Here is a 14,296-nt window from a genome sequence, read left to right on the forward strand (position 1 = left end):
TGGTTAGAGGCTCCCTCCACCATGAATTTGCCCAAACTCTGCTGGTTAGAGGCTCAATCCACCCTGATTTTCAAAACAAATGTTGGTGCCAACCTCAACTTACTACAAGGGCCAAATTCACTGCTGGTGACAAGCTCTCCTCACTGCAAGTGCCAAATACACATGTTTCAAGGTGTTTTCCTACTGTCAGAGATGTGGTATTGAGTGTGTAAAGTGTGTAGTTGTTAGGCTGTGATGTTGGGGTAATAGAGGGTCTTTGGTGTGTTAGATGCCCCCAGACATGCTTCCCCTGCTGTCCCAGTGTCATTCCAGAGGTGTTGGCATCATTTCCTGGGGTGTCATAGTGGACTTGGTGACCCTCCAGACACGGATTTGGGTTTCCCCCTTAACGAGTATCTGTTCCCCATAGACTATAATGGGGTTCGAAACCCATTCGAACACACGAACATTGAGCGGCTGTTCGAATCGAATTTCGAACCTCGAACATTTTAGTGTTCGCTCATCTCTAATAAGAATACAACTATTATGTGGCCTTGCGATAATTTCAGAGAGAAAAAACAGCATTTTTCTGATTTCAGTCCTCTAGGCAAATGTAATACTTTATAATGTTGCTCTTTAATATGAATGGTATATATTCAGGGAGATGAGTAAAATTGTTATAAATGAAGCAGTACTGTCATAAAGTCCCCAGAAATAGTTAATTAATACCATGTTGCGTGGTCAATCTTACCATGGGGAGCTTGATAAATTGGTGCCAAAGGAAAATCTGTGTCTTGCTTGGAATTATCTATGTCTCTCTGAGACTGCAATTACAGCTCTGCACATCTTTGAATTCTGAAATGTCATATTGAGTCGAAAGGAGGAAAAGAGCAGAGAAGTGAATCATTGAGTATAGCCTAACAATTTTAATCAATAGTACCCACTGATAACCTTGTCCTGTGGAGACTATTCATATACAAGCATCCTAAATAAGAAGTGATCTGCTTCCACTTAGCAAATGGCATTGCCAAATATGAAACATGGCCTTTACCCTTCTAAGCGCATTTGTTTTCAATAAAGGGGAACCGTCTGTGTGCTGTATATGCCGCACATTAATAATTTAGCTTTCAGCATGTTAGAAAATAATTCACTTTTTAAATAACACCGACTTATTGAAAGGATATGGTGGAGAGAACATTAAGAAAGATGTTAGATGAGGATGCCCATCATGTGATGTAAATGAGGGAGATGAGATAAAATTAAAATGTCATATGCATACCATGTATTATGTATAGCCAGTAACTGCATACAAGTGATTTAACATTGACAAGATACATTAAGACAATAATCTTCAAATTTTTTTTCTGCCATCTGCTCTTAAGTGAGGTCGAAGTCTCCTTTTATTCTTCTACATAAATTAGCTCAGAGTGCAAATGTGCATGTTAAAAATTTCTGTCTTTGCTGACTTCTCTGATTTCTTGTAAAATTGTACATTTTCAAATTCTGCTTTGTTTTCACTGTTGATCTGAGGTTTTGTTTGTGTATAACATCAATGGCAATTCCCTGATAAGAGGATTTGTCTGCTCGGACATGTTTGTTTTAGTAAATACTTTGTATCCCTATGAAATAATAATTCCAAAGCAACTTACTTAGAACTTTGTGTTGTACACACACACACATATATATATATATATATATATATATATATATATATATATATATATATATACTGTCAACATTTGTTGGTTAATGTCAAGGTGTTTAGTAACACTCTGTTGACATACATAAATGGTAACACCCATCTGTCCGTATTAATAGAACCCCAGAAAATCTTTTAATACCCCTCTGAGCTGCAAGAAAAATGTGCATCATCCACAAAATAACTGCATAATAAACACACAATACATAACACATAATAAATACATAAATACAAATATGAACACTTTATGACAGTTATCTGTCATTTTACACATTTTTCACATGTCTGAAAAGGAGGCAGGGCAGGGCTTAAAGAGGACCTTTCACCAATTTGGGCACAGGCAGTTCTATACTGCTGGAAAGCCGACAGTGCGCTGAATTCAGCACACTGTTGGCTTTCCCAATCTGTGGGTAAAGAGCTAGCAGTGCTGGTACCGTAGCTCTTTACAGTCAGAAGGACGTTTCTGACAGTGAGTCAGGAACGTCCTTCTCCACAGCAGCGCCTATTGCGCTGTACTGTGTGAGCGGGGAGGAACGCTCCCCTCCTCTCCTGATAATACTCGTCTATGGATGAGCACTGTGAGCAGAGGGAGGGGGCGTTCCTCCCCACTCACACAGTACAGCGCAATAGGCGCTGCTGTGGAGAAGGACGTTCCTGACTGATTGTCAGGAACGCCCTTCTGACTGTAAAGAGCTACAGTACCAGTACTGATAGCGCTTTACCCGGGGTATAGATCAGGAAAGCCGACAGTGCGCTGAATTCAGCGCACTGTCAGCTTTCCAGCAGTATATAGAACTGCCTGTGCCCAAATCGGTGGAAGGTCCTCTTTAAGATGTAACATTGTGCACGATAATGCTCCAAAATTTTACTTTTTTTTCTTCTGAAACTAAGGCAACACATAGGTGATACAGTTCTCAATAGTTGTCATCCAGCATCATCCACTGTGATAAATTTATTGCAGTTTAAGACTGTCTAGGTTTGTCTATTTGTATAAGTGCATTTGTATTGTCTAACTGCAGTATGACAGAGTTAGTAAATTGGCCAAACAGATTTTGTTTTTTAATTTCATTAAAATATTTTTAGCCAGAAGTTAGCTCTACAAGTTTTGTGTGAGGTTAAGATACCCAGATCAGTGCACTCATTGGTGGCGGAACAACAGCCACAGCAGCTGGAATGGCTGCTATTGAGTTTACGACTTTAGAGTGTCAGGTCATCCCCCTGCTGCTTATATTTTCCAATTCCTGCTCCTGCCTACAGCAACATTTGTCTCCGCTTCATATTCAGCCTCCAGGTGGTCCTGTGTGCCACACTGAACAGTGATGCACGGGACCATTTTGCATTTGGATTACTTAAGTACTGCATATGGCATCATTCATTTTTTTCATAATCAAAATGAATTAATAGATTGATCTGTTCTTGTAATGTATAGAAATCCCTGAATCCTTTAGACTTGACCATCAGAGAAGAACTGGGCTTGGTAAGACAGTTTACACCATGACATAGCTGCTAGACCATAAAATGCTTTTCTCAATGCATTGATCTCTGCAAGCTTAGTTAAATAAAAAGTTTTCCAGAAGTTTTGAACTTGTACCTGTAAGTAAAGTCCAGTGACTGCACCAAATACTTTGCGCCTGTCAGTACATTTACTTTTAAATATGGAGTCCTTCTTTGTGTTTGACTCTGTAGGTCATCATCATTAATATTTTTCCTCTAGCTTTTGTGATGTTATTCTCTAGCTTGATAGATTGTTTCTTGCTGTGTACAGTAGTTTTCCTTTGAAAATTGCTGTATATTTTATGTATTGTTGCCTTGGGATGTGCATGTGAAAATCATTCCATGATATTCTCCATGACTTTTAGTACAAAGCACAGGTATCTAGTGGAAGGCATCCTGTAGTTATAAGAGGTATTTTAATATTTAATGTACATACAACATTAATGGGTACCTGAGTTTTCATGAGAAGTTGAAAAATTGTCAGGGTCCAGCTGGGCATTCTGTTCTATGTCTGTATAAGCCTTTATTCATTAAGTCCTATCACTTTTTCTGCTGGTACGTTTTTCTCTTATTTCTGAGACTGTGGGCGTGTACAATAAGGATGAGACTGTCCTCTTACCCTATCAATTACTGTTACTTTTGGTTTTCTATATTTAATTCTTCCAGGAGTAACTGTACAATAGCAAAATAGCTGAAAATGCCCGATTGTCTATAATATAGAAGATCTGGAAACACTAGACTGCAACTGCAAGGCAAATACATGCAGGCATGCAGCTAAAACACAGGGAAAAAAACCCAAACAATCTATGAACACAATCAAGAAAGATGTTTGCTGTCTGGGAATGATATTCTATCTATAATCCTTCAAGCAGCCAGAATACGAGTACATAGAATAATCTTCTTACATTGTAAATTGTGAAATTTGCAGAATGTTCAGTCCTTTGCACAGAGAAAGCAGTTTACCAATCTGCTGTGAGGAGAATCAACCACCCCATTTCCATTCACTATGTGAACACAGAACAGACCCCCACCCCCTCCACTCACAGTGATCTGTCTTGCATCTATGGTGATGGAACTTTCCTTCCCAACAGAGCGTGAATTTCAAATTATCTAGCAGATAGACACCTAGTGGCTGGAACTTTTGAGAGGTTGTACAGGGGCAGAAAGCAGCACATTTTTAATTAGGGAAAAGTTAGACTAATTTTCCTGAAAGTTAGTGACCATTTAAGTACTGTAAGTAATATAGAAAAGGTAAGGTATCTGGAAAGTAAAGTTTCTGTACCTAAAGACATTAAATAAGCACTGTTGTTTCAACAAAATCTACATAAATGAATAGTTCAGATGATTACAAAAAAATCAAACCCTCAATATATCTTATATAGAAATGCCTCTTTGAGCTCTTATTAGACTGTTTTCCAGCTCCCACTTCCAGAAGGACTTTCACTGTAAAAATCACTGCTCTGTCCATCACAAACCAAACTGCGGTATAGAAATCTATGGAGAGGGAAGGAGTGAGCAGAAGGAGAGAGAGTTAACAGATTGCAGCTGAAGCTGAATAGAAATGCTTAATCACAACCAAAGTAATTTGTACATATCAGTAGAGGTCAGTACTATAGGGTTGAGCGATTGGGATCGGAAAAGATCGGATTCCGTTTGATGAGCGAGTAAATTTCACGATCACAATCAGAATTCCGATCCCGATCTTTTTAGGCGGGATCAAGGTCGGAGGTTATTTCCCACAATGCTTTGCTACTGGCCAAGCATTGTGGGAAAACTAACAATGTTAGCTAGTAGAGACGAGCAAGTACTCTTCGAAACTGCCGTTTCGAATAGCACACTCCCATAGGAATGAATGGATGCAGCCGGCACACAGCCTGTGCCGGCGTCCGGCTGCTTAACCCCCTGTGCGCCGGCTGCGTCCATTCATTCCTACGGTATAGCAGCGAGGAAACAGAAGATAGATAGTATCTACTCTTCTGTTTCCTCTCTGCTTTGCCGTATACTGGACTCTGCCACATCTGCATTACTGTACATTGACATGTCTATCTACTCTTCTGCTTCAGGCACATACGGTGCTCTGCAGACATGCAAAGTAGAAAGAAGTGCAGTGGACAGTAGGGGGGACTTAAGTAGCCGGGGGATTTTTTAATCACTACACAGCGTGGAGTCTAAAAATTAAACCATGCTGTTTAGTGAATAGGATCGTTTTTAAAATCCGATTATTAAAAAAATTCCATTGACTTGCATTAGGATCGGAATTGGGATCAGGTTCGAATGGAAAATGATCAGAAATCGGATTTTAAAAACGATCCTGAAATCTCAAGATCGGCTCAACCCTAGTCGGTACTTCTCTAGATATATATCCTATATGAGCCTTGAGCTGTTTCTGAGTTAGGCTAAGGCCCCACATAGCAAGATACAGCAAAAAAAAAAAAAAAAAAGATGCAGGAAAACCCACATCGGAAACGTATCACATGTTAGCTTAGGCCTGGTTCACATCTGCGTTAGGTATTCCGTTTGGGGAGTCCGCTTGGGACCCCCCCCCCCCCCCGAACAGAATACTGAACGCATTGACAAGCGGTGAGCTTATGAAACAACATGGACCCCATAGACTATAATGAGGTCTGTATGTTTTCTGCGTGGTGTCCGCACGGAACATGCAGAGAAAAAAAGTACTTCATTAACTACTTTCCTCTATGCATGACTCGTGCAGACACCGCACAGAAAACACACGGACCCTATTATAGTCTATGGGGTCCATGTGCTTTCATTGCTCACTGCTTGTCAGAACGTTCAGTATTCTATTCTTCCCCAAGCTGACTACCCGAACGGAACACTGAACGTAGATGCGAACCAGGCTTTATCCTGAAAAGCCATCTGAAGGGATTGGTACACTTTAAAGTTTATATTAACTTTTACCCTACTATAATAGGGAACCTAATGTGACAAAAAATTGGTCTAGAAATGGAAGCAGGTACTCTATTCCATAAGTAAGCTATGCATGTAGAAAATAAAGTTGATATCTATCATTTCCATCATTTCAGAATTGAAATTTAGATGACAGATTAGAAGCACAATGAAAAGTAGATTTAATACAAGTCTAACAGAAACAACAATATATATATCTATATATATTAAGAGATATATATATATATATATATATACAGTCCTATGACAAAGTTTGGGCACCCCTATTAATCTTAATCATTTTTTGTTCTAAATATTTTGGTGTTTGCAACAGCCATTTCAGTTTGATATATCTAATAACTGATGGACACAGTAATATTTCAGGATTGAAATGAGGTTTATTGTACTAACAGAAAATGTGCAATATGCATTAAACCAAAATTTGACCGGTGCAAAAGTATGGGCACCCTTATCATTTTATTGATTTGAATTCCCCTAACTACTTTTTACTGACTTACTGAAGCACAAAATTGGTTTTGTAACCTCAGTGAGCTTTGAACTTCATAGCGAGATGTATCCAATCATAAGAAAAGGTATTTAAGGTGGCCAATTGCAAGTTGATCTCCTATTTGAATCTCCTCTGAAGAGTGGCATCATGGGCTACTCAAAACAACTCTCAAATGATCTGAAAACAAAGATTGTTCAACATAGTTGTTCAGGGGAAGCATACAAAAAGTTGTCTCAGAGATTTAACCTGTCAGTTTCCACTGTGAGGAACATAGTAAGGAAATGGAAGACCACAGGGACAGTTCTTGTTAAGCCCAGAAGTGGCAGGCCAAGAAAAATATCAGAAAGGCAGAGAAGAAGAATGGTGAGAACAGTCAAGGACAATCCACAGACCACCTCCAAAGAGCTGCAGCATCATCTTGCTGCAGATGGTGTCACTGTGCATCGGTCAACTATACAGCGCACTTTGCACAAATAGAAGCTGTATGGGAGAGTGATGAGAAAGAAGCCGTTTCTGCACGTACGCCACAAATAGAGTTGCCTGAGGTATGAAAAAGCACATTTGGACAAGGCAGCTTCATTTTGGAAACAAAAATTGAGTTGTTTGGTTATAAAAAAAGGCGTTATGCATGGCGTCCAAAAAGAAACAGCATTCCAAGAAAAACACATGCTACCCACTGTAAAATTTGGTGGAGGTTCCATCATGCTTTGGGGCTGTGTGGCCAATGCCGGCATCGGGAATCTTGTTAAAGTTGAGAGTCGCATGGATTCCACTCAGTATCAGCAGATTCTTGAGAATAATGTTCAAGAATCAGGGACGAAGTTGAAGTTACGCCGGGGATGGATATTTCAGCAAGACAATGATCCAAAACACCGCTCCAAATCCTCAGGCATTCATGCAGAGGAACAAGTACAATGTTCTGGAATGGCCATCCCAGTCCCCAGACCTGAATATCATTGAACATCTGTGGGATGATTTGAAGCGGGCTGTCCATGCTCGGCGACCATCTAACTTAACTGAACTTGAATTGTTTGTCCAAAATACCTTTATCCAGGATCCAGGAACTGATTAAAAGCTACAGGAAGCGACTAGAGGCTGTTATCTTTGCAAAAGGAGGATCTACTAAATATTAATGTCACTTTTCTGTTGAGGTGCCCATACTTTTGCACCGGTCAAATTTTGGTTTAATGCATATTGCACATTTTCTGTTAGTACAATAAACCTCATTTCAATCCTGAAATATTACTGTGTCCATCAGTTATTAGATATATCAAACTGAAATGGCTGTTATAAACACCAAAATATTTAGAACTAAAAATGATTAAGATTAATAGGGGTGCCCAAACTTTTTCATAGGACTGTATATATATATATATCAGGTGGAAAGAAAGGTCATTGGGCAAGCTGGGATCATACAGTCTTTATGTGCCTTATCCTTTACCTTAAATTGAGCCATACAGTTTTATGTTTATATTTGTCCACTTTTATATTAGACCAGATAAATCGTCCAGACTTCTTGCCTTTTTTTCAGGCCTGAGTTATCCAGTTCACACATGGTTGTAAAATATATTTCAGTGGATTATTCTACAATTAATTATTTTAGCAGTTTGGTAATGTGCTACACCATATTAAGGTATTGTATTTGGTTGTGCAGCCATTATGCTTCTTAGATAGTACATTCCATAATTTCAGTCAGTATATCAATGTTCTAGAAAACAAAGCCATAAATATCCAATATTTATAGCTAAGGACCACACAGTTGCTCTAGAGCTTTATCCAGATTTCTGGAATTCACTTTGTATTTTACTTGTTTTATATCCCATCCAGTTTGTAAAGTAATAAATAAATTGACAGCTATAAATTCACTCCTGCATCTGTGATGTTGCTGGTCTGAACACTGCACAAGCTGGAATTTATCACCTGCTTACCAGGTTGTAGTTTGTTTATTTAATGTAACCTTGCGAGATACTAAATGTGGCCACACACAACACTTTTATGTTTCCCAAAAGTTTTATGACATTGTGGCACAACTAGATCAAAACACAATAAAGCATATATAAAGCATGCTAAAGTGCCATTGCTAACAAATAGTCATTCCACATCTGATTCAGAAATGGTTTCTGGACTTTTTAGATGTTACACATTTGATTTACTGTAACAGGTAAAAGGATTCAATGTATTTGTGGTGTGGGGAATCTATACATATGATCTACTTCCGTGTTCCTCAGCATTAATAAACTATGCACTACATTTCTGTAAATTATCTGCAATACTGTATATATACAGTGTAAGCGTACTCCCTAGCGACACAACAGGTACTATCTGGGGTACATGTACTACTGCTTGAACTCATACAGTAGATGCTTCTTTGTACGGCGGGATAATATAATGCCATGTATGACTAAGACATAACATAATTGGTTTATATCTATTTATCCTGTTCTGCTATCTCTCTGCTTCATCATGTTGTGATGCTCTGTCATTTTAGGTTTATAGCTTATGGAGACAGCAAGCTGATAGCTTTTGTTAGGTTATTTTAGGTTATTAGGACATATAAAGTATCCAGCATTGTAGTTTTTCCACTTTACTATTTTGAATTGTATTCTTAGTAGTTTTGGTATACTGATGTTTGTTTTTTTTGTGTAAAGAGAATGTATTGTTATTTTAGTATCTTGTATTATTTAAGCTGCTATAGATGGAAAAGGTAAAAAATAAAGAAGTCCTTTTTCCTTGATATTTACTGCTAATGGGATGCTATGGACATATTGAAAGAGAACATATCGAAACAATTACAGTAACTTTAGAATTCCAAAAGTGTGGAAAAGAACTTAAAGGGGTTTTCCCATCTTCTCGTTTCAGCAGTCTGCCTGCAGTTTCTTCTTCTCACTTTCTGTATTCCCCCATTCCCCCTTGCTGATTGGGACACACAATACTTATGCAGATCAGATAATATGCATATGCTTGTACAGAATGGACTCAGTGTTATCTGTATTTTTACATAGAGAAATAACTGCTTTATCAGCAAACTGCAATTAGCTGAGCTGATTCTCCTGCTGGCACTTCAATGCCGTCACTTGTCCTATCTCATGGATTCATAATTATAGCAACACTATGTAAACAATGAGAGGAATAAGTTCACATAGCAGGCAAACAAAGCAACATTTCTAAAACAATATATTTAGGAAAAGCCTTCAATTTCTTAAATTACCAGTATGGATAGGATCTTTGAGATGGGACAACCCCTTTAAACGGGTATTATCACAATCCACGTTTATCACCTATCAACCAAATAGGCGATAAATGTCTAATTGTTTGGGACCAATAGTTGGAACTCTAACCGAATGCCCCATTCCTCCTCATTACACAAACACAGTATGGACTCCCAGTGTCTATGAGACTCACAAAGATATGAGTACTGTGCTCAGCTATGTTCATCAGTACTATAGAGTTTCAATGGAGGGGCACCATGCATAATTGACTTCTACTCCATTTCAATGTCTCTCCACCATGATTGTGCAGTGATCACTCTAGTAATCTGTTGGGGTCCCAGTATTGCGGTCCCCAGTGATCACACATTAGACCCCTGTCATGTACTCTAGTAATAAATGGGAATTGTGGAATACACCTTTTAAAGGTGTTGCGCCATCGAGGAGATAGTTTGCAGATTGGGTCCAACTGCTCAGACCCCCACCAATCAGAAGAATGGGGGATTTCTGTCCCCCTGAGTCGAACAGCATGGTGGTTAGGGGAGCACCAGAGAAAGCTGCAAGTTATTTTGTGGATTTGTGACAATTTGCTGAGATGGCAAAACCTCTTTAAGCATTTGGTTGTGGCATATAATTTAGAGCACTTGCCATGTTGTTTGGAAAGACATTATTCTGCCAATCTATGGGTGGTCCAGTGGTTGAACTCTCATGAATCACACAGTTTATCCTAAGGAGGACTATATGTAGTTCTGGAAAATCTCTTTTAAATACTGTTGTACTTTTGCACAGTTTTACATTTTATAACAAACGTGCATAAAATGAAGAATAATTATGAGTTACTTTTTCAGATTTCATATTTACACAAATACTCTCATGATATCATAGCTGATCTTCTACAATCAGATTACTGTAATGTGATGTAATAAGGACACTAGCCTTACTAGAATGCAAATGATAGAGCAAGATCTGTGCGGATATTGAACCAGCATAAATCTGGATGAGAGCTGAATGAATTGAACTTAGTACAAGAAAAGTATTTACAAAGTTTCTTTATATATGTATATTGCATGTAAATGGTGATGATCACAATCATGATTCTTCTTTTGCAGTATTTTGGGAGCTTGTTAGTAATATTCTGCATTGAGTTGGCATGTGGAGTATGGACGTATGAGCAGGAAATTACGGTATGTTGAAAATAAAATGCAAATTCTGGTTCAATGATTAAAAGGCCTTTCTGACCCTAAATCGAATTTTCATACTAATGACCTTTCTACAATGGCGCTGGAGATCACTAGAACCACCGCTGTTCAGTGGACAGAGCTAATAGGAGCAGTGCTGCACGCGCCCTTCCCCCACTAGGAACTTCCAGCACACAGAAACTGCTGAAATTAAGGATTTGCGAAGGGTCTCTAGGTGTCAGAGCCCCACAGATAACATATACATGACCCATCTTGTGCATAGGTTATCAGTAAGAAAATTCGATTTGGGGCCATTAAAACACTAGTAAATACAAATGTCAAAAGTAATATTTAATTCATATTGTTAATGTCAAAGTTTTTAATATATATTTTATTACTGAATGGCACACTGACATTAGCTGTGAAGTCATATTCTCCTTTATTCCTTCCAGTTATAAGCTGGCCATACATTAGCGACTTTTCAATGTCTTTATATCTATGGCACCAACAACATCAGTATCAATATAACATAACAGATGATGATGATATCTTTCATCATTTAGTATTTGTAATGCTTGTATGCGTTATGTGATGGAACAAGTGGTCTGCAAAAACTGGAGTGAACCTGTCTTTTCAGGCACCCCAAAATCTCTAGTAGCTACTGAGTCTCTGAATATCTGGGAGATCATATACATTATGGACTGTTGTTTCAGTGTCCTTTCAATGAGGGGGCTCAGTGTCAGTGTGGTCAAGGTTGGGAAATTTATCTTCTGGTAGAAAATGGTAGTGGCGGCCACAGGTGCGAATATGGAAAGGGAGATGTGGAGCATTTGCTTCAGAATGGGAAGATAGTTAGGTGCAATATTCTGTGTGATCCACCTGGGCAGAGTTTAGCAATGGATGAAAAAAGACCTTAGCTTCCCGCTAATGTCAGGTAACATGGGATTCAAGTTATGATGGGTAAAATGTTTACAGCTGGTTCTATATCCCAAGAGCTCGTAGCTGACTTGGTGCCTAACTGAACAGCCATTGAATCTAGTGGCAGAGAAAATACTCCCCTCTGCCAGGACTGTGGTGTAGTGGTCAGGAAAAACTGACTTTGCCTTACGTACAAGAGATAGAAAAATTGACCATCAACCAGTTTTGGATGTACCTAAAAAAAAAAGAGAGAGGGTGCAAGCATATCAACTATAAATCACCCAGGTGAAATCTTCACCCTCTAAGATAATAGCCATACATAAAATGTAGAGCAACAGTATTCAATGACTGATGCACACAACAGTTAGAACAATATCTGCTTTATCACAACATAGTAGATGACTACAGTCTATAACAAGATGCTGTATGATCCATCTGGCTGGAGTTTAGCAAGGGGAGATAAAAGGCCCTGAATAGGTTAGTTTTACTCTTTCAATCATATTAAATATTTTTTATATAATTTTAAGTTATCAAAATGTACAAAGAAGTTCCATCCGTCAATGCAACAAGAATTACTGGTTAGTTAGTCAATATGATATAAACCCACATATGCAATGTCAGCTATATTATTCTTCTCTAAGATGTTTTCCCACCATGCAATTTTATGAGATGTTACCTTGATTCTAAGAATAATTTTTCTCTTAAGACATAAGCAACACCACTTTTTTGCATATACAGTACCATATATAGATTATACCTACAGTTGTATTTAACGCTGTAGATGAGTATTATGTTTGTGTTTTGTAATACCAGTGCACAGAGCTGAAAATATCGAGCATGTTAGAAGGTTTACAGATCAGTGTCATAGTGAATGCCCCTTACATTGCATTGTATAATAAAGGCTTTCATTTCGATGTAGTGTTGTTGTAAAACCTTTACTTTATGAGTGGCACCCCCAAATTACAATAATAGGGCACAATCTGAAGACTTCTGAGCCAGGCATTATACTCCAGCAAATAACAGACCTCTGTTACAGAAGGGCGTGTTTATACTTTGTATACACTGCATTTATGTTTTTGTCACTTTAGTGTAAATTTCCTTGTACCATTCTAAACTTGTCAAAACATACCTGATCTTTATGATGTGTGACCGCAGACCTATTTATTTACATTACCAAGGTATCCCAAACAGTTTGTGTAGGATTTTATCTATACTTTACAGACCATAACATGTCTTGTAAAACACTAGTCTGTTTCCAGTCTTTCATTTGTATTAGTTGCAGTGCCAAGTCAAACAATATTTGCTTACATAGTTAGTCATACAAGGCTGATAGGGAAGTGTCTGGAAACAGCAACAAAATATGTTCTTTTATAAGCCACACAAAGGACATGACACTTTTCCCCTATTATTGAACAGATTTGAAGCAAATAATAAAGACATTTTTTTTCATGTAGATCTTCTCTATAGTACTTTGATGCTTTAATACATTACAGTTTCTAAAGCTAGCCATACACGTAAGATAATGAATGGCCGCAATGTGGTCAGAACCCAACAGCAACACAAGAGACTAAATGCCAACTAGGCAAGTGATCAGCCAAATGCAACCATTCATGCCATGCACATGCCATTCTGGATAATCGCACAAGAATATTTCCATGTTGTCTGATCTCAACAGTCACATTTGTTTTTCAAAAAGTGGTTTTCTATTGCTGTTGCGTTTCACTTCTATTTACGAGCAGCTTAAGGCTAAGGCCCTATGTAGCAAGCCACAGTCAAAAAGTGCTAAGACCCCATGTAGCGAAAAACAGGTAAAAACCGATGCAGGAAAAATAACGCAGCGGAAACGTGTTGTCATTAAGGAAATCTGTGTCCTTTTCTACTTGTCAGGCTGCATTCACATGGAGTAAACGCTGGCGTTTTTTGTGTGTTTTTTGCACATAGCGCCGCGTTTACGCCGCGTAGCGTCGCGTTAACGCCGCGTATACGCCGCGTTAACGCCGGGCAACGCCACCGCTAAATAGCGCGGCGTTAACGCGGCGTATACGCGGCGTTAACGCTACGCGGCGTAAACGCGGCGCTATGTGCAAAAAACACACAAAAAACGCCAGCGTTTACTCCATGTGAATGCAGCCTTAGACTGCTCCTCTATATCTCCTTATCAGACGGTTTGTTTACTTACAATCCATAGCCATGTCCTACTTATACACAGGGCTCTATGGGGATGGGATACTTTAAGGGTAACTTGGAGCTGTGTGAAACAAAAGCTCTTCCACTACCTTGCCAAATGACATCACCTATTTTCAGGTATTAAATAACTGGGAAATATTTTTCAGTTATTTTTAGAGAAAAAAATGCAACATATAATCATACCCTATGGGTATATTCACAGGAAACAGATTCATTAGTA

At 38.6% G+C, this 14,296-nt stretch overlaps 1 protein-coding gene across 2 annotated transcripts in view; it reads left to right on the forward strand.

The window, feature by feature from the left end:
* Window positions 1–14,296, forward strand: part of TSPAN12 (tetraspanin 12) — a 91,771-nt gene that overhangs the window by 45,231 nt on the left and 32,244 nt on the right. For both annotated transcript variants that reach the window (XM_075274282.1, XM_075274283.1), the window contains exon 5: window positions 10,903–10,977. In XM_075274282.1, the coding sequence (XP_075130383.1) occupies window positions 10,903–10,977 (75 nt within the window). The remainder of the gene's footprint in view (window positions 1–10,902; window positions 10,978–14,296) is intronic.

Source organism: Leptodactylus fuscus, chromosome 5 (assembly GCF_031893055.1).
Source record: "Leptodactylus fuscus isolate aLepFus1 chromosome 5, aLepFus1.hap2, whole genome shotgun sequence".
NCBI lineage: Eukaryota > Metazoa > Chordata > Amphibia > Anura > Leptodactylidae > Leptodactylus > Leptodactylus fuscus.